Below are 22175 nucleotides of genomic sequence, written 5' to 3'. Positions count from 1 at the left end.
TAGCCACTCAGGGAGCTGTGAGAGTTGTGACATTAACAAGCCTCTGCTAGCAGCGGTAGCTGCTCTTGGTGTTTTATCTTTGCCATGCTGACATCCGAATCGCAGTTTTGTTGTGATGCTTTTGACAGCTGTCCGGAGAGAACAACCAAAGAGAAGAGCAGGTAACGCAGGCCGTTTGTGCAAAATGCTTATTATGTGGGATGCTTGGGCCAGCAAAGGGATGGGGAAGAACGAAACCAAGTGCCAGCTCCTCCTCATTGAGGGACAAAGGGAATCAATCCATAGCTTTCCTTCTGGAAGCGTGGGGGAATTTATTGGTTACCAAAACGCCATGAGCGCTGTGTTTCTCTTTATGAAACAGAGCGGATTGAGAGGGGCGGCGGTGGCGGTTGGGAAGTGAAACTCCACTAGGGAATCCCCAATTCTCTGCCCTCTCTTAGGTCCTTGAGCAAAATGGGAAATGGTTCCGTGAAACCCAAACATTCCAAGAATCCAGATGGCCACTCCGGGAACCTCACTACCAGTGCCCTCCGGAGCAAGGTGACAGAGCTGGAGAGAGAGCTGAGGAGGAAGGATGCCGAGATCCAGGAGCGGGAGTACCATTTGAAGGAGCTACGGGAGCAGCTGTCCAAGCAGACTGTGGCCATTGCAGAGCTCACGGAGGAGCTCCAGAACAAGTGCATCCAGCTGAACAAGCTTCAGGATGTGGTACACATGCAGGGAGGAAGCCCGCGTCAGGCGTCTCCGGATAAAGTGCCTCTTGAGGTCCACCGCAAGACCTCGGGATTGGTCTCCCTCCATAGCAGGAGGGGAGCGAAGGCTGGTGTGTCTGCTGAGCCCACCACCCGAACCTATGACCTCAACAAACCCCCCGAATTTTCCTTTGAGAAAGCGAGAGTCAGAAAGGACTCCAGGTAAGTTCCCACCCGCTTTTGGACTCAGGTGGCCTTAAATATTATGAAACATTAGAACGCTATTTATTGAGTCTCCTCAATGGAGAAGCGCATATGAACCCTTTCAGATTTTGGGAATAGAGGGGCTTCTGAAAGGGTTTTGTTTTGCAACAGGGTCTCCCTTTAAGTAGAACTTCTCTTTAAAGCAGGACTCTGCTTTACCTGGACTTTGAATTGTGATTTGCATAACTGAGGAACCGAGTTTACAAAAGTCATTTCTGTTATCCTGAAAACCCTAGGGGAGTGCAGAGGTGGTTGTAGGAAGTCTGCTCTTCTCTCTTCCAAAGAAGTAGACTTAATGGTGTACACAAATCATGCTGAATTATGAATATGTATAGCAAAAGCCACTTCTTAGCACTTAGTCTGCAGGTATCATGAAAAAGGGATAAGCTGATGCCTCTGAGGGGGGTACATTCATTCATTCATCCCACAGTTTTAGTTAAGCACTGCCTTCTCCCAGCCACTGTGTTAGATGCTAAGTATATATCAGTGAATAAATAGACACAGAGCAGTTCCTGTGGGAAGATAGTATACATGGAAACAAGTAAACATTGTGTAATTATTAATTAAGATTAATGAAATGATAAAACTGACAGTAGAGTGGGTGGTGTCTGGGATTAAGGGGGAGAGAAGGTCAAGGAGGGGACAGAATTGGGATTGTCATGGAGACCTGGTTGAGGAGGTGACCTTTAACTGAGACCCAAAGGAGAAAAAGGAGGATAGACTAGGTAGAAAGGACACTTACTTCAGGCAGAGGGAACAATTAAAAGCTAGAATTAATTTTAAAAATAAGGATTTTTAAAAGAACATGTAAATATTTCCCACAGTATTCTTGTGTGTGTGTGTGTGTGTGTGTGTGTGTGTGTGTGTATGGGTACGTTTCTTTTCTGGCTCAAGTTTGAATTTCCTAACCAGGAAAGATCGATTAGAAACATTATGAGTTAGGGTCTCCTTTCTGCACTATTTTTAAATGAGTAAATATTTATTAGTTGAAATTAGATCTTTTGCCTTGATAATGTCTTGGCTGAGCCTGGATCCTTCTTGCAAAATCCAAGATTTGTGAAATTAAAACAACTTTAATTTATTCACATACATAAATAATATAAATCAAGATAAAACATCTGACTTAAACAAATAAATGATTAATTTTGATAACAGGATTATAAAGGGAGGTTTAATTCATCAATTTGTTGACAGTGCTTGGCACATAGTGAATGAGCAATAAATGTTTGTTAAGGAAACAAGTCATGCCGGATTATAAACGCATAATACTCTGTGGTTGAAAGAATCTGATTGACGTTAGAGTTCAGAAGACTTTTTTTAAGCCAAGAGTTTATTTATTAGTTGGCTTAGAAAGGTCTTATCTATTCCCATTGCAAAAATAATAATTACTTATTTTCAATGGTGTGAATTCAGAAATTATAAATGTTGCTTACAAACTTATGCTTGTTTTTCAAAAATTGAACATCATAGTGTTCTCTTTTGATGTATAAGAGATATATGCACATATAATAATTGTATTATGCATTCTCTCTATGTACTATACACATACATATGTTATGCATACTATATATGTATACATAAGACAATATATTATTTACCCACAAAAATTCTTTCAATAACAATGTGCTTATATATCTAGGAGAAGTGCGAGAGAATTTAATAGTAATTCATCTTCTTTGACCCTCTTCCTACATATTCCACCAGATTTCTCCTCTTGAATGAAGATTATTTTCAATTATTTTTTCCAAAGACTTATGCCTGTCTTGAGGCAAAACACTATTCTCCTGGTGTTAGGTAACAGAACAATCCAAGATAAGTACATTCTTCTGTATTTTTTATTAGCTCTATTATAACGAGGTAAAGGAAATCAATAGCTAAGCACAGTTAGTTTTGGGGCCAAACCACCTGTCTGTAGTGAATGGGACACAGGAGAGGAAAGACATTATAGCCCTTATAAGGATGGATGAATAAGGATGAGCAGTGATTCCCCTCATCCATCATAAAGGCAGGCCCAGTGGGTATAAGTTTGTGTTGGGGATATGATGAAGAAATGGGATAACTGATGCCTTAATGATTAAATCCTAAAGAGACCAAATTAGATTATTTATGCCTTCATAATCCCTTTATGCTTTCATAGAGCCTTTTGGTTCTAAATTGAAAAATTAATTAGAATATGGGAACCACTCTTTTGTCATTGACGGGTTTATGTCTTATTTCCCCTTGCAGACATTTGTACCTGAATTTTCCCTGCAATTTCCCTTACAAAATGTCTTTCCCCTTAAGTCTGGAATAAGTGGCTAAACGCAGATAGCTAACATCAATTCAGAGATTTAAAAATGTCCAGTTCTTTGAAAGTGCTCAATATTACAATTCATTTTCCATTTTCAAATAGTTCCAGTTTTAGAGAAAGTCTGTAAGTAAAGTTTGGATAATTTATCCAAATATAAATTTTATACAGTCTTTATATACAGTCTTTATACAGTCTATCAAAAATTTTGTAAGAAAAAACTTTCTGGAAGTTAGAACATTAGAAAAGATGAGAGCACCATTCACTGATAAAAGGATGATGGACAGTGTCCATTGGTTTGGCTACTTTTCCAAGCAGTTCCTGTTAGATATTAGAGAATTTAAGATAGCAGTCAAAATGGAGCCTTCATTTAGTTTTAGGTTCTCATGATTTATTTGTTGAACTTTATAAAGTTTCCTGGCTGACTTTATGAATAAATTTGTTTTTACTAATACGTGTCAACTACATTTTGGATCAGGTTCCCCTTCCACACTGGATCAGAAAGTCATTGAATGGTTTTTTAGTCTTTTTGTCTAACAGGATGTCTCTGATGAGTATTTAACAATGAGCAAGAAAGTAGGGGGAGATTCCAGCCCTCCTGCAATCAACAGCGTGGGGGAGATGTGAAGTACTGAGAGAAACCAGAGAATAACATTTGGGGGGATGATAGATTTCGAATTTGAGGATTCAGATTCGGTAATTCATGAGAGACTCTCAAACCCATGCCACCTCACTCTGTGAGTTTGCTGAGGCCCCTGTGCTCAGATGTATTGTAAATGGCAAGTGAACCTCAGCAACTGCCAGGCAGCCCACTCATGCCATCTTTGTTGTCTTGTACCCAGCAAGTGTACTTGTAAGGTAGGAAGGGGGAGCTTAAATAGTATAGTTGCACCTCCCTGCTTTATCTGGAGGAACTTATATGCTCTAATGGCATTGGAGAACTCTTTTAATTTGTCTCTTGCAAAATTCAAGGGGCTACTTTTTTTTTTTTTTGCGTTACGCGGGCCTCTCACTGTTGTGGCCTCTCCCGTTGCGGAGCACAGGCTCCGGACTCACAGGCTCAGCGGCCATGGCTCACGGGCCCAGCCGCTCCGCGGCATGTGGGATCTTCCCGGACCGGGGCACAAACCTGTGTCCCCTGCATCGGCAGGCGGACTCTCAACCACTGCGCCACCAGGGAAGCCCCAAGGGGCTACTTTTTAAGATCAGGTTCTAGAATAACTCAGTGCTGTTCAAGATAATTTTCTGCAATGATGGAAATGTCCTATAATCTGTGTTGTCTGATATGGTAGCCAACAGCAGAATGTAGCTGTTGAGCACTGGAAATGTGACTAGTGCCACTGAGGAACTGAATTTTTAATTTCAAGTTATTTTAAAATTAAATAGCCACATGTGTCTAATGGCCACTGTATTGGATACTGCAGTTCTAGATTATGTGGTTTTGACTGTAACCGCTGTCTTTTGAGGTGGGAATTGTGACTGTAGTGAAGTTTGAGAGAACTTACAGACAAAATAAGACCTGTGTTCGGTATTAGGACAATGTCACAGAAAATTAAAATAAGCCTGTCAGATTGAGGTGGGCACAATGTGGAATCCCTCTTCAGCTGAATGGAACCTGCAGTCTATCATAGCCTTTTGTAGGGACTTGGCTTTGTGCCCACTGACCATTTTAGATCTTCAGAAGCATATAACCATGTGGGCATGTAGCCCATTTTTTTATAGGTACTCAGCCTTTCTGAATTATCATAAATCATGATGAGTCAGAGCATTCCAGTATATCAAATACTCTGATCTCTGATTTAAATCTATTACAAGAACTATCAGAAGACTTTAGAGCTGGAAGAACCTTAGAGATTGTTTCATGCTTCTCCCCTATTGGAGAAGTGAGGAAACAGGTGCAGGGGAGTTGCAGAATAGGCCATGGTAAGTGGCAGAGCTAAGAATAGAACCCAAGATTGACTTTGAAACCAGTTCTTTCCCTCTACCATCCCAAAAACGGTTGTGCAAAGACTGGATTTGCCTCTGGGTAGGTGTCAAGCCAAAAGACACTACCAAACCAAAGAGCAGGAGAAGGAAGGATTTATTACTTGCAGCAAGTAAAGAGAACACCGAAGATATTTCCCAAAGCAGTATGTCCCTGAACAGCAAAATTGGGAAAGTTTTAAGCTAAGGGTGCATGCATATTTATGAAGGGGCTTGGGCAATGTATGCATATTCATGGAGGAGAATTCAGTGTAGAAATGGGGCAAAGATTGACAGAGTCCTGGCTCTAGTTGACTGAAATCAATAAAGGTCAGCATGATCATTCCTTAGGTTCCAGTTAATCGGGTGGTTGAGTGCTTGAGGGAGTTTTGGATCCTGCAGAATAGCTCAAGAATATGCTTCAGACTGATCTTTACCTTTGAAACAGAACTGGGAGTCTTTACAACTGATTTATTGTCTCCAATATGGTTATTTTCTGGCCTGATCAAGAGCAAGCATTGTGGCCAGACTTAGATCACAAAATGGCTTAGGCCTAAAATGGCTTCTCTTATGTCAAGAAAGATATGTCTGGTTCTCTTCCTCTGGGGGTCCCCGACCCTATCTACCTATACTAGTGTTCTTAACCCACAAAGATCAAAGGGCTCAAGTCAGGTTCATTTGGGCACCAGTCTGCTTTATTTTGATACACTGTATTGATTGGTAGGACGAACAATGCTGCTTCCCCGCTTCTTCCAAGCAGAGTTGAGCAGAGTTTACCCATTTCATTAATATTCACCAAGTGCTAGATCCTCAGAGCTCAGGCCTGTGTGAAAAGGACACAGAGAATGGATTTGATCCATCTGATGGTACAGACTGATATATATGGAGGGGCACGAATGGGTTCTGAAACAGGTACAGAGCTTCTCAGGGCTGAGAACTGAATATCAGTGGCAAAGGTGGGTGAGAAAGAGCTCAGATCTCATTTCTGTCCATGTCTGACCTGCCTTGAGCACCAAGACAACCATGCCTGCAGAGGTCAGACCTTTTACTGAAATTAAATTTTCTGTTGATGTAGACATTGCTTAACAAACTTCAGCACCAGCAGAACAAAATTATGAGCTCGTGCAGAATGTCTGGTGGAACACAGGCAAATTAATCAGAGACATCTGGCAAGTCGCTGGTATGACTTCCTTTCACTGAGAACGCCTTAACTATCATCTGAAACTATTGTTCTTCTTTGAAAAGGAGAGGTAAAACAAAGACTTGCCATCTGACTTCAGATGTTGACTCTAGTTTTAGGAAGGACAATGGGTCTCATTTGTCACTCGCACCCCAGGAGCAGAATAGGTAAAAGTTGAAGATGCTAGTGAGTAACGCATTTAAACAAGATGTGGAAAAACAGCCAGGAAGAAAGAGTGTGTTTGTTATTATTTGTTCTTCCTTTCTAAAGCAGTGCTGAGTTCTTCCTTTCTAAAGCAGTGCCGAGCATTTCAATGTGCATTATAGAAATACAGCTCTTTTACTGAGCAGAAGTGTTTGCATGGAAAGATAATGATAATAGTAATAACAACATTTATACATCGCTAATGATGTGCCAGGCACCACTCTGAGTGCTTCACAAATATTGGATTATTTAATCCTCACAACAGACGCATGAAATAGATATTATTATCACCATCATAATAGATGTGATTATGTATCATTTTATATATGAAGAAACTGAGGCTTACAGAATTAAATAACTTGCCTAAGGTTACACAGCTTTTAATATAGGAACCGGGATTCAAAACCAAGAAATCTGCTACCTAAAGTCTGTTCTAAATAAGAACTGACAGTATAGCACTGGGAACTGTATTCATTATCTTGTAATAACCTATAATGGAAAATAATCTGAAAAAGAATACATATATATAACTGAATCACTTTGCTGTATACCTGAAACTAACACAATGTTTAAACCAAGTATACGTCAATAAAAAGTCTGTTGTAACAACTGCAATATCCCACTATACCAAAATGAAAATTAGAGGAGGATTCTTCATATTTTAGTTGGGAAGCCTTGTAAAAAATTAAATAATTAGAAATAGATACGTTTCTAATTTTTTTTTCATATGGTTACAAACAGTTCCCTGCTATTGTTGTTAGGATGTTTGAAATCAGAATGTTTTATAGCAATAACGTTCATTTAGACATCCAGATCAGAGCTGGCTACTCAGGGATGGGGTGAGAAAATCAAGTGTTTGGGCAACTGCTGGGCGTCTGTTGTTTTCTGTGTATTATCTCATGGAGACTTGCCTAGTGAGGTAGGTGTTACTTTAACCTTGGACCAAAGGTGAAACGAAAGCTCAGAGGCATTCAACAGTTTGCTCAAGGTCCTCTACTGAGCCAGGTTTCCAGTGTGAGTCTGCCTGATGTGAGAAGTGTGTTCTCTACCGTTGTGTGCACGACTCTTAGAGCCGGAGCAGCCTGCAAAGTGAATGGCTCCCCCTTGGGGTTGGTGAGGGATGTAGAGGGGATAGGCAGTGCTGTTAAACTTCAGAAAAAGGAGAGGTTAGGAGCGCGGAGGAATTGAAGAACCTGCCTAGAATTCAGTGGCAGCTGCCTTGACACCTCAGAGAAGTGAGATAGATTTTGGCAGATTTTCCGAGTCCTGGCACCCAGCGAGCGCCCAGGGCTTCCTTTTCTTCCTGCCTTTTCTTCTTTCTCTCTAGAAGCCAAAGGACCTGGGCTCTCCTCACTCTGCACCCCACCTAAGCCCTCTCTCAGCCTCTCAAATTACCCTCTGCTTGGTTTATAGTCGCCCTCTGTTCCTTCTCACTTTATCCTCACATCTTCCAGTCTGTCAGTTGCTAGGTGTTAGGAAAAATGTGTAATTAAGCCTCAGAAAACACTCAGGACCCAAGGACTAATCGTTGTGAAAATCAAAAATTGAAGTGCTCATTTTAAGTTCCCAGCTGACTCGGAACCACCCTTCCCTTGCCTGGTGGTCGGCGTTCCTGAGTTACAGCATGTTCTGTGATGTTTTTATACTACTGCACAATAGCCACAGCCTTTTTTTTTTTTTTTTTTTGCAGTACGCGGGCCTCTCACTGTTGTGGCCTCTCCCCTTGTGGAGCACAGGCTCCGGACGCGCAGGCTCAGCGGCCATGGCTCACGGGCCCAGCCGCTCCGCGGCATGTGGGATCTTCCTGGACCAGGGCACGAACCCGCGTCCCCCACATCAGCAGGCGGATTCTCAACCACTGAGCCACCAGGGAAGCCCCACAGCCATTTTTGACCCCATAGCCTTGGCTAGAAACATTCCCTTTATGCCTTCAGATGAATACATTCAGTTCAACAAATGTTTATCGAGTATTGAATTCTTTAGTTTTGTTTTCTTTCCTTTCTTTTCTGTAGTTCTTTCTGTCTCCTCTCCCCCATTCCTTTCACTTATATGTTTATTTTGTTTGCTCCTAATTTTCCTCCTCTCTCAGCATCAGACTAGTCAAGGGCCATCAGTACCAATTTCTAGTACCTAGTATAGGCCAGACACTGAGTTATCTCATTTATTTTCATAACAAACCTACCGGGTGAATATTATTGTATGCAGCTTACCAAGAGTAAGTAACTAGCCCATGGTGGTCATCAGTAGTGCCTAAAGCTGGGCAACCTCACCTAGATCCCAAGACAGTTGCCACTTAATCGGAACAACTCTGAAACCTACACTTATTATATTTTGCCTGCTCTCTTACTACTTTATGGGATATTTATAGCAGCTTGTGGATCTGCTGCCTCTAAGTAAGTTACTCCAGGTGAATATAGCAGGGCTGGCTTTGAACAGCTGTCCTGAGAGCCTGGGCAGAGCCTCCAGCTCTCCTTACTTATGGCTTTTAAGTGTCCTCTGAAGTGGATTACTCGTTCCTGACCCATTTTTTCCCTCACACACATTTCATGCCTTTCTGGACACTGCCCATTTCCTTGCTAGATTCCCGGGAAAGAGTGTAGTAGAAACAGTATGGTTGAGAAGACAGTGACCTTTTCTCCTTGCTTGTCCAATCAGAGGGAAGCATCATCACTGACCTCTGCCAGTGCAGTCAGTTTCCAGGGAGCCTCCCCTTTCTTTGCAAAGCCTGAGCAGCTCAGCTCATCACCTGACTTTTTCTAGGGTTTAAACTGCTTCTCAAGAAGGGGGAAAAAATCTAAAGCCAAGGAAAAGCTTTTCAGTTTTTAGACTCTGGAAATACCTTCTGTGTGAAAGATATATTTGTTGTAATGATCCTTTAACTAAACCTGATTTCGTTCTTCAAAATCTCAAAATTATCTTCAAAATTAAGATAATTTGCTCTCCTCCATGCAGACTTTCCTTAGACACATTGGTGAGTTGTAGATTTTTCAGTGCAGTCTTGTTTGACAGGTTTTTGTTTTTGTTTTTGAGATCTAGGGGCAAGAATCCCCAATTTCCTTTGAATCATTCCAGGAGTGTTTGTTTGTCATGACAAATTAATTTGAATTAGTAAATTCCAAGCATCAACTTTCTTAGTCTTTTTGGGGTTTACAAATCAAGCTCTGAGAAATATGAAGGAAAGAAAGATCTGTAGCTTCCAGTCTCTTCTCTCCAGATGAGGTGAGAAAAAAGGAGGTAAAAAGTGAGCAGGAGAAGATACTACTTGATAGTCCTTGGAACCAGAAACTCAGGGAAACCCAGGTGTGTTAGTTTGCTATTGTTGGATAACAAGTTACCACAAACTTAGCAGCTCGAGACAATGCATATTTTTTATCTCGGCATTTCTGTGGGTCAGGAGTCTGGGTGAGGCTATTTAGATAATCTGCTCAAGGTTTCAGCAGGCTGCAGTCAAGGTGTCAACCGGCTGTGTTCCTTTCTAGAACTTTCTAGTGGAAGAGGTCCTCCTCTAAGATCAAGTGATTGTTGGCAGAATTCAGTTCCTTGTGGTGGTAGGACTGAGGTCCCCATTTTCTTGCTGGCTGTCAGCCAGGGGCTGCTGTCAGCTCCTAGAGGTCTGCCCAGAGTTCCCTGTCATATGTCCCCCTCATATGACAGGGGCCCTCTCACAACATGGCTGTTTACTGCCTCAGGGCCAGCTGGAGAATCTCTTTACTGTAGGCTAAGATGAAGTCTTATATAACATACGCTGGGTGACCCTCCCATCACAGTTGCTATATTGTGTTGTCAAGGAGCAAGTCCCAGGTTCCATCTCCACTCAGGGGGAGGGGATTGTATAAGAGCCTGACACCAGATGGGTAGAGACAGTGGGGCCATCTTAGAATTCTGCACACCATACTGGCCCTTTTGCATCTCTGGTATGAGATTCTCTGACTAAGAATCTGGCCATGCTAGATATGTAAAGCCATATATAAAAAGCCCAGAGTCTTGTACATGCATATTCATAGCATATTCACAAGATGCAAATACTCACTGATGGATGAATGGGTAAATAAAATGCAGTATATACATACAATGAGATACTATTCAGACTTAAAAAGGAGGGAAAGCCCTTCCTTTTTCATGGTACAATATGAATGAATCTTGATGACTTTATGCTAAGTGAAATAAGTCAGACTCAAATTATTCCACTTTATATTAGGTACCTAGAGCAATCAGATTTCTAGACACATCAAATAGAATGGAAGTTTCCAGGGGCTGGGAGGAGCAGGGAATGGGGAATTATTGTTTAATGGGTACAGAGTTTTAGTTTGGGAAGTTTAGAAAAGTTCTGGAGATGGGTGGTGGCGATAGGTGCAAAATAATGGGAATATACTTAATGTCACTGAGCTGTGCACTTAACAGTAGTTAAGATGGTACAGTTTATGTTGTGCATTTTACCACAATTGAAAAAAAAAAAAGTCCTGGGGCTGATTTGACAGCATGCCTCTAAGTGCCAGGCTGTTTCAGTTTCCACATAGGATGCTGGAAGGAGGTACAGTGATGATTTTCTCTTTTCTTATTTTTTTTTCTCTTATTGGTTATCTTGTAAAGGAGAATAAGATACAGCAAAGTCTTGTGACAAATGAACATCAATTGATTATTGTTAATTAATCAGCCATTAATTACTTAATAGTAATTGATTGATTGCTTGTTGAGCCTTCAATGGAGACTTGTTCCCAGTGCTGTGGGAAAATAGAGGGAATGAACAACTTCAAACTCCCTTGTGTTTTCTTGTTTACAGCTGTAATTCTTAAGCTTAAGTGCACATTGTAATCACCAGGGAAGTATTAAAAAATATTGATGTCCTGGTACGACCCTGAGGGAGTCTGATTAAGTTGGTTTGAGGTAAAGGCCCTGGGTATCAGGATTTACAGAAGGTCCCTTGATGATTCTAATGTGCAGTGACAATTGAGAACTATTTTGTTATAGGAACAGGCTTCCCTGCAGCTGACTCTAGAAATATTCAGTTTGACACTCTAAGAGCAATGCTCATTACAGACATCTAAGAGAACTATTAACCATTTCTACCTAATTACCATGCAGCGCAATGTTGATTATGCATATCACTGAGTGTGTCAGATTAACTTCCTTATATGTTTTGGTTTTCAACATTTCATTATTAAGCTCTGTTCTTTGATGGTCCCTGAAATTGGATCATCTGCACACATTTAAGAAAGGGAGAGAGAAATGTTTGTTGTAAGCATGAAGTAACAGTAAACATGATTCAATTACAACTGTACTTAATTACGTGGGCATTAGGGTAAGAGAGTTGACAGGACAAAGTCATGCTCATTTTCTCATTATTCATGGAATGACCTCATCTTTTCATGCTGGTTTCTCAAATTATAAACGTGTGCATTTATTAGCTATTTTTTTCTTGCTGGTTTATTACTCAAAAAATTTGGGGGAGAAGTAAATAGATGTTTATCTTGCTTATTTTCCGTGCCTGTTTAGTGGGTGATGGACATTTCTCACCTCCACTCTTGTTTCTGTACCCAGGATTTTTAAACTAGGAGAAAGAACTTGAATGTCCTTTAGTATTAATTTTGTTAAGTCCCTATTTTGTGCCAGGTGCAATTCTGATTTTAGGTAAGAGGATGAAGAAAGTGTTGTCACCCTTGAAGATCTTGGTCTCTTTGGGGAAATCAAAATGTACTGCAGTCTTGTGTGATTGATATTCTAAGAGATGGGTGTACAAAGGAGGGAGGGAGCATCCTGTGCTTGGTGGGATCAGGGACACCTCCATAGATGAGCCGACATTGAGCTGGGTTTTGAGGAGGAATGGATGTCTGGGAGACCAAGCGGCCTGGCACATTTGGGGACCTACAAGCAGTTCAGTGGGCCTGGGGTACCCCGAGCATGGGGAGGCTGGCCAGGTGGGGGACCTGGATTGTCAGGAGTTTTACTCACATTGTGAAGGAGTCTCCCTTAATAAATAGTGGTGGTTCGCAAGTATAGCGTTTTTAGAGCTATTTTAACTCGAAGATTTTAAAGTTGCTGGTAATTTGCTGACATATATTAGTACAGCTATTCCTTCTGTAATATATTTTATGTGCCAGGCCATGTTCTTAGTGCTCAGTATTGTTAGCTAACTTAATTCTCATAGAAATCCTATGACCTGTGGACTGTGTTTATTGTCATTTTATAGCTGAGAAAACTTGAGATTAAGTGACTTGCCCAGAGTTCCACTGTTCGTAAGTGGCAAAATTAGGAATCAGACCCTGGCATCCCAGCTTTAGATCTTGGGCCCTCGACAAATATGCCTTCTAATATACTTCCTATTTGTATATATAATTATACTATGATATGCCACACAAGTAAAGTTGCCTTGGTCTTTGTGCTCACAAGAAATTCTTGACAGATAAGAAAGTAGGTGGAGGCCGCTGGTCCCTGCTTGGCACTGAGCCTTGTGCAAAGAAGTTTGCAAGACACATGCTTTGTCTGACCTGACAAAAACAAACAGTGAGAACACAGGCTTCTAGTAAACAGGGCCAGAGAAGGAAGATTGAGGGCCCAGCTTAACAAGAACTGTCAGTGGACTTTGACAAATTAAACTTCCTGAAGCAACTTAGAGGACAGGAATTTATTGCTTCAGTGAATATTGATTATGTAAGTAAGGGGTGTAAAAGGATTATGGCACACTGCCACTGATGTACATAAATTCGAGATCCAACCCTATTGGAGGAACTTTGAACTAAGCAGAGAGTCTTGGCAGTGCCTCTTTCTTTCTTCGTGGTTTCTAGAACTTTTCACATCCCACCCTTCCCCACAAAAAGCATACCATAACCACTACTATTGCCAACTACTACTATCACTGCCATTTATTAGACATATATTAGCACCTTATCTGAGTTCATGTGCATAGTATCCTTACGATGCAGGTATGATTACTAAGCTCTATTCACAAAGAAGAAATCTGAGGTTCAGAAAGGTTAAGATCACACAGCTAGGAAGTGGCAGAGCTGGGATTTGAACCTAGGATCTTCTGCCTCCAAAGCTATGTACACATTTTATTTTTTAAATGAATTTTTTATTGACGTGAACAAATCATAAAGTGAACACGCCCATGTAACCACCAAACAGATCAGGAAATAGAACCTCACCAGCACCTCAGAAGCCCCTTCTGCTCCCTTCCAATCCCTATCCATTATCTACTTCGAAGGTAGCCACTATCTGCACTAGTATTATCATAGATTACTATGCCTATTTTTGAACTTTATGTTAGTGGAATTATAGAGTATGGACTCTACGGACTCTGGCTCCTTTAGTTTATATAGTGAGAGTCATTTATGATATTGTGTGTGGCGATGGTTCATTAATTATCGTTGCTCTATAGTGTTTGTTGTGATTACGCTACAACTTATCAGTTCTACTGTTGATGGACATTTGGTTGATTCTGGTGTTTAGCAATTTTGAATAATGCTGCCATGAACATTTTTGCACTTTTGATTTATATATGATTTATGATAGGTATATAACTAGGAATGGAATTGCTGGGTGGTACATTTTATTTAAGTTCACATTTTGGTTTTATAAATTTATTTGTTTTTTATTTATTTATTTTTGGCTGCATGGGGTCTTCGTTGCTGCGCACGGGCTTTCTCTAGTTGCGGCGAGTGGGGGCTACTCTTTGTTATGGTGAGCGGGCTTCTCATTGCGGTGGCTTCTCTTGTTGTGGAGCACGGCCTCTATGCACGTGGGCTTCAGTAGTTGTGGCACGTGGCCTCAGTAGTTGTGGCTCGCGGGCTGTAGAGCACAGGCTCAATAGTTGGGACACACGGGCTTAAGTTGCTCCATGGCATGTGGGATCTTCCCAGACCAGGGATTGAACCCATGTCCCCTGCATTGGCAGGTGGATTCCCAACCACTGTGCCACCAGGGAGTCCCTAAGTTCACATTTAATATAGATTGCCAAATAGTTTTCCAAAATGGCTGGACAAATATATACCCCCCACCAACAGTGTATGAGTATTGCTACTTTCCATCCTCACCAGCATTTAGCACTGTCAGTCTTTTTCATTTTCGCCATTCTGGTGGGTATGTTTACGTTGTGGTATCGCATTGTGGTTTTGACTTTCTTTTCCTTGATAATTAACAGGGTGAACACTTTTTAATTTATGTGTTTTCCATTGATGTCTGCTTTCCCTCTGTAGCTCTGTAGTACAACCGTTGTCATAAATCAAGTATCTATATATGTTTAGGTGGGTTTTGGTTCTTTCTATTCAGGTCCAAAGATCTTTTTTGTGCCTCCTTGTGCCAAGAGTATAGTCTCTCAATTATTTTGATTAATAATATATATATTTTTTGGCCACACCATGCAGCTTGTGGGATCTTAGTTCCCCAACCAGGGATTGAACCCAGGCCCTCGGCAGTGAAAGCACAGAGTCCTAACCACTGGACTGCCGGGGAATTCCCAATAATAATTCTTGATATCCATTACCTTAAGTCTTCTAGTTTTGTTATTGTTCTTCAATGTTGTGATGGCTATTCTTGGGCTTTCTTATGATTGTAAGAATTTTAGAATTAGCTTGTCAATTTTCATAAAAATTTTTTTAGAATGTCGATTGAGATTTCATTGAACCTGATCAATTTGAATAGAATTGACATCATTAAAAAATTGTCTTCTCATTCATGACTCTGCTATATGCCTCCATTTATTTAGCTATTCTTTCATTTCTCTTAATATTTTGTAATATTGTTTGTAGAGATTTTACACATTTTTGTTGTATATAATCTTATATAGTTGATATTTTTGATCTTTTTAAAATGATGTCATTTAAAAATTAGCATTTTCACTTTGATACTGAGATATAGAAATACGATTGAGTTTGTTTACTGACCTTGAATCCAGTGAGATTATTGAAATCACCTATTAATTTTGATGATTTTACCCTGTCCATTCTTTTGAGTTTTCAATTTACATAACCATGTCTTTTGGAAAGAATGACAATTTTATTTCTTCTTTTACTGTGTTTATATCCTTGATATATTTTTTCCCTTTTGTTTCTTTTTTTCTCAATTTATTAAGTTTGCTCAGACTTTTTATTCAGGGTGGAATTGAAGTGTCCCATTTCTGATATCTGGAGGAAAGCTTTCAATATTACACATGTGATGTGATACTTTCTGTTTTTGTTTTGTTTTATAGATTTTTTATCAGATTAAGGAAATTCCCTTCTATTTCTAATTAACTAAGTGGTTTTTTAAAAATTTAAAACTCATATACAGGTGTTTAATTTTATCGAATACTTTTTCCTCATACAGTAAGATTTTGCTATGTATTTTTCTCCTTTATTCTTTTCATGTGGTTAATTACATTAATTTTCAATCTGGTCTAGACTTGTTTTTGACTTTTGTACCTATCTTCATTAGGAATATTAACCTTTAATTTTTCTTTCTTGTAATATGGGTTTTTGTTATTAGGCTATTCTGACACTATAAAATAAGTTGGGAAATTTTCTTTTTCTATTTTCTGGAAAAGATTATGTAAGATTAATCATTTTTTCCTTAAATGTCTGGAAAACTTAATGGTAATGTCACCTGGGTCTAGAATTTTCTTTGTGGGATAGTTTTTATTTTTTATTTCTGTATTGCTAATCCAATTTTCTATTTTTTTCTTATATAAGATTGGGTATGCATATTTTTCTAGGAAATTTTCATTTAATCTAAATTTTTAAAATAGTTATTCATACTGTCCACTCATTTTTCCTATCTATAATATCTATAGTGATGTCCCTTTTCTCATTTCCAACACTGGTAATTATCCTTTCTCCCCACCCTCCCATTTACCATGAATTTTTCAGTTCTATTTGACTCTTCAAATAACCTATTTTGGGCTCTCTTGATCCTCTTCATTGTACTTTTTTCTTTCTGTGTTATCTGTTTCTATTTTGTTATTTCCTTTTCCCTTTTTTGAGCTCAATTGCTTTTCTTTTTCTAGCTCTTTGAGATAGACACTTAGTCATTCATTTTTAATCTGTTTTCTTTTGTGATGTATCTATTTAATACTGTAAGTTTTCCTCTTAGTATTGATTTAACTGCATCCCACAAGTTTTGATAATCACATTTTTATCATTTATTTCAAAATATTATCTGACTTCCCTATGATTTAATCTTTCTTTGATCAATGACCTGTTCAGAAATATATTACTCAGTTCTCAAACATTTGAGGATTTTCTGATTATTTTTGTTACTGATTTTTTATTGATTTCTAGCTTAAATTTTTAGCTTCTATTGTTTTCAAAGAATATACTCTGTATTATGCAATCCTGTGAAATTTGTTAGGTTTGATTTACAGTCCCCATAAGGTCAGTTTTCGTGAAGGTTCCATGTGTACTTGAAAAGAATGTGTATTCCGAATTGGTTGAATACAACCTTTAAAATAGCTATTAGGTCAAGAGATTAAGTAAAGTTTGATAATCAAGAGTTTAGATCTTCTATCTTCTAACTAATTTTTGTCTGCTTATTCTATTATTTCTTAGAGAGATGTTTTAAATCTCTCAAAGTGATTGTGGATTTGTCTATTTCTTCTTTTAATTTTGTCAGTTGTTTTTTTGTCAAGTTGATGGTATCTAACTAGATGGATACACATTTAGAATATATGTATTTTCCTGAACATATCAATATAAAATATTCCTCTTCATTTCTAGAAATAATGTCTTTCTTTAAAGCCTACTTTCCTGTATCAAGGAAATTTTTCTTTCTACAGGCATACCTGTTTTGTTGGGCTTCACTTTACTTCACTTTAAGATATTGCATTTTTTACAAATTGAAGGTTTGTGGTAACCCTGTGTCCAGCAGATCTATAGGCACCCCATTTTTTTGACAGCATTTCTCACTTCATGTCTTTGTGTCATGTTTTTGTAATTCTCACAATATTTTAAACATTTTCCATTTTTACTGTATTTGTTATGGTGATCTGTGATCAGTGATCTTTGATGTTACTACTATGACTTGCTGAAGGCTCAGACGATGGTTAGCATTTTTTAGCAAAAAAGTATTTTTTAATTAAGGTGTGTACATTGCTTTTTAGACATAATGCTATTGCACACTTAATAGTCTACAGTATAGTGTAAACATAACCTGAGAAACCAAAAAATTTGTGTGACTCACTTTATTATAATATTTGCTGTATTGTTGGGATCTGGAACTGAACCCAAAATATCTCTGAGATATGCCTGTAATTGGTGTTTACATAGTATATCTTTTTCTGCCTTTTTACTTTGAACTTTTCTATATCATTATCTTTAAGGCATACCTCTTATAAGCAACATATACTTGGTATTTTCTTTTTTATTTATTTATTTTATCAGTCTGACAATCTGGTCTTTTAATTGGGGTATTTATTACATTTATATTTAATGTAAATACAAAATATTTGGGTTTAACGTTAACATCTTCCTACTTGTTTCTTATTTGTTTCATTTCTTTGGTTTCTTTTTCTCTATTTTCTTTCCATTTTCTTGAATTAATTAAGTACATATTATTATTCCATTTTCTCTTCTAGTTAAACATTCTATGTCTAATCTTGTAGGGGTTACCCTAAATTGTAACATGCATCCTTAACTTGTTCAATTTCCAATATAGATTAGTGCTTTTAAATTATGTTAACTAACTCCATTTACTGACCATGCAGTTTTGGCTGTTTGTTTTCATACATTTTGTTTATCACATATTTCAAACTCTACAAGATATTATTATTACTCTTTTATAAAGATGAGTTTCCTTTAGTCACCCACATATTTACTTTTCCCATTCTTTCTTTCTTCTAACATCTACTAGTTTCCATCCAGGATCACTTTCCTTCTCTGTTAAGTCTGTTGCCAATGGAATAACATTTTGAAAATATATTCATTTTGCTCTCATTTTTGAAGGCTGTTTTCACTGGGTAAAGATATTGGAATAGGCACTCTGAAGCACTTTGAAGATATTCCACTGTCTTCTGGTTTCCATTATTTCTGTTGAAGAGTAAGTCAGTCCTGTTGTTGGTCGTTTGAAGGTAATATGTCTGTTTTCTCCAGCTGCTTCATAGATTTTTCTTTTTGTATTTGGTTTCTAAGAATTTGACTATGATGGGACTAAATTTTTTTTTTTTTTTTTTTTTTGGGACTAAATATTTTTTAATGTGTATATTTTGTTTGGAGTTTATTGACTATGGCTTGATACATTTTCATTGATTTAAGAAAATTCTTGAATATGATACCTTCATGTATTGTTTCAGACCAATTCTTTCCCTTTCTTTGGAGGTCCAGATTATATATATGCTCAACTTCTCTATCATGTCATATATGTCTCCTGTGTTTTGTTTTGTTTTTGTTTTTATTGTTCTATTTTCTATCCTAGATCTTCTCCAGTCTTCTATCTGGATACATTCTACCTGCCCATATTCAGTTTGTAATCATTTTCAGCTGTGTCTTATCAGATATTAAACCCATCTATTGAGGTCCAAGCTTCAGATATTGTATGTTTCAATTCTAGAATATCTACTTGATTTTTAAAAAGGATCATGTTCTCTGTTGACATTTTCCATTTTATCTTTGATTTTCTTAAACCTATTTTAGTTGTACTAAAGTTTGTGCTTGATACATACAATTTTTTAAATCTACTGTGGGTCTGTTTCTATTTTTTTTTTCTCTTGGTCTTCAGTCATTTGATCTTTTCTCCTGATATGCCTGGTAGATTTTGATATCATGCCAGATACTGATTATGGAAAAATCATAGAGAAAATTTGAGTCCTAGATTTTGTGAACAGCCTACAGAAAAGATTCATCTTTGCTTCTCACAGGCAGTTAAGTAGGGGCAAATAATTTTAGCCAAAATAGGAATAGTTTCAAAGTTGGTTTGGGGCTCTTTTTGCCTGTTTTTTGTTAGTCTTTACTTCTAGTTTACAGCCCTTTAGATGTCCCATCTGAAATTCTGAGTGTTTACCAGGATCCTCTTTCATGGTGTGTCTTGAACACTGACTTGTGTCTTCCCAACCCTTTGAGACTGCCAAAACTCTGCTTAATGCTGCCTACAAATCAATAAATGCCTTGAAGGAAAAAGCAGAGGTGAATGTCAAATTCATGTTCTCTTGCTGATCATCATTCATCAAGCTGTTGCTAAGTTGATAGGTCTCCAATGCTGTCAAACAGATTTGTAAATATAGATTTTAATCAACTTTTATACTTGTTTTGTGTGAGCAGGGAGAGTTGTGCTTATAATAGCTGGCCTATATCATAGTTATAGGAGAAGTTGCAAACTTCATACTCTTAATCACTGCTGTGTGCGGCTTTGTAAACAGAAAATTCCAGACAAGACCCACTCCTCTAAGTATTTATGATTTAGTTTGGAGAAAACCTCATAGAGAGAACTCTTTTCTTTCTTTCTTCCTTTTTTTGTTATAAATTTATTTATTTATTTATTTGGCTGAGTTGGGTCTTCATTGCTGCACATGGGCTTTTCTCTAGTTGTGGCGAGTGTCGTTGTGGTGTGCGGGCTTCTCATTGTGGTGACTTCTATTGTTGCAGAGAGACTCTAGGCATGCGGGCTTCAGTAGTTGTGGCATGTGGGCTCAGTAGTTGTGGCTCGCGGGCTCTAAGTGCAGGCTCAGTAGTTGTGGTGCATGGGCTTAGTTGTTCCACGGCATGTGGGATCTTCCCAGACCAGGGCTCAAACCCGTGTCCCCTGCACTGGCAGGTGGATTCTTAACCACTGTGACACCAGGGAAGTACCAAGAACTCTTTTCTAATAGAATATTACAATGTGTTTATGGACTAAACTAAATTAAGAGGATCTGGGAACTCTTTGAGGCTATGGGCCATGCTTTACTAATTTTTATGTCTTAAGTATTTGCTTGATAAATTTGGTGAGTTGGATGGACATGAAAACGAGTACTCTAGGAGTTTAGGGTAGAACAGAAGGACTGTGTGAGCTACAGTATCCAGGCAGGGTTGAGTAGGTCATAAGGGGTTTCTTGGTAGATGTCTAATGTTTGGGTAGGAGAAGAAGCTAAATTCAGGAGAAAACATGGCCAAGGCTGAAGGTAAAGCTGGCAAGCATAGGAGACAATGAGGAGACCAGTCTATCTGTAACAAAGGATTTGTGTTAGAGAGTAAGTGTTAGATGGATAGAGTGGAGGCATATGGTGGGAAATGGGGAATACCAGACTGTGGGAAGTTGATTGCCTTCTGTGGCAAAAGGGTTTTGATAATACTTCCATGGAATGTTAATAGAAGTTAAGCCAAAAAAAAAGAAATAAATAAAGAAGACACTGAGGTTTGGGAAACATTGGTTTAAACAGATTTGTTTACTGCAAGATTTCTTTGAACCTTTAAACTGTGCATGCTGAATTTCCAAAATTGTTTAAACTCAGCAAACTTTTGATTATAAAGGAACAGTGATTCTTGGAACATATTTTGGGAAATTGGATTATGTGGGCATTGAGGAAACTCTTGCTGGAATGTTACACTAGCATGAAAGACTTGTGAAATCTGGAACTTTTATGATATTGTTCACAGTTCTACCCTTGAGAAGAATATCTTGCAAAAGTATTTTTTCGGTATATCTTAATTGAATGAATTGTTGGTTTTAGTGGATGAAGGAAGAATGAGATCAGGGTGAAGTCAAGATGAATTTACCAATGTGAATCTGATAGTGTGGTATAGGATGGACTGCAGGGGGAAGAGGTGGAAGCTGAAAACCCAAAAAGGAAGCTGTTAAAATTATCCAGACCTAAGATTTTTTTCTTGGATGTGGTGACCCTTGAAAATGGAAACTAAAATGGATAACAGTGATATTTTGCAAAGAGAATTGACAAGACATAGTGATAGATTAGATGAAGGAGGAAGGAAGTTCTCAAGGAACCCAGAGAGTTCAGATGGCTCTGAGGTTGATGGAGTAGGGATTTCTGTACAAGACTTTGTTCTGTTTCTTTCATTAAGCCTAATGATTTGATAGATAGGATCATAAAGTATGTAATTCCATGAATTTTTACCTTGTGTTTGAGAACTTTCTTCTTATTATTATTTTTTAATTTAGCCGCACCACCTGGCTTGTGGGATCTTAGTTCCCCGACCAGAAGTCGAACCCAGACCCCAACAGTGAAAGCGCTGAGTCCTGAATCCTAACCACTGGACCACCAGGGAATTCCCTTGAACACTTTCTGTGCAGAAAAGATCACAAGTTTTTAAACAGCAAAGCTATGTATGGGAGAGAGTTTGAATGAAAAATACAGGAAAATACCCATATTTTAAAAGAATCACACTGAATTTTAGTGAAAGCAAATATATTGTGCAAAGATTCTGACTTAGGCAACTTTTCATCCAGCTCGTAATTCTATGATATCTACATATAAAGTATGCTAATTAGAACATTAGAAATTTAAGTTGATGCAAATTAGGCAATTATTTTGAGCTACTTCTTTTCCAAAAGAAACTGGAGTGTTCTAGGATTACCAACAAGTGGGCTTGTGATTTGGGGAGTGAATAGGCTGGGAGGTTGGAAATGTAGGTTCTGTCTAGTCTAGACATACTAAGAGTCAAAACATAGGCAAACCTGAACTATCACCATC

At 38.4% G+C, this 22175-nt stretch overlaps 1 protein-coding gene across 2 annotated transcripts in view; it reads left to right on the top strand.

Annotated features, from left to right (window-relative positions):
• Positions 1–420: 420 nt before the first annotated feature.
• The window catches only part of PRKG2 (protein kinase cGMP-dependent 2), a gene marked incomplete at both ends in the record, with an annotated part of 88977 nt that continues 67222 nt past the window's right edge, over positions 421–22175 (top strand). Inside the window, one exon of one of the 2 annotated variants that reach the window (XM_079709426.1) lies at positions 421–914. In XM_079709426.1, coding sequence (XP_079565552.1) covers positions 454–914 — 461 coding nt within the window. The remainder of the gene's footprint in view (positions 915–22175) is intronic. The other variant, XM_079709425.1, reaches the window with a different exon arrangement.

The sequence above is a fragment of the Hyperoodon ampullatus genome, assembly GCF_949752795.1.
Source record: "Hyperoodon ampullatus genome assembly, chromosome: 1".
NCBI classification, from domain to species: Eukaryota; Metazoa; Chordata; class Mammalia; order Artiodactyla; family Ziphiidae; genus Hyperoodon; species Hyperoodon ampullatus.
Note: the sequence above shows the minus strand (reverse complement) of the source record. Positions and strands in the feature narration are given on the sequence as shown.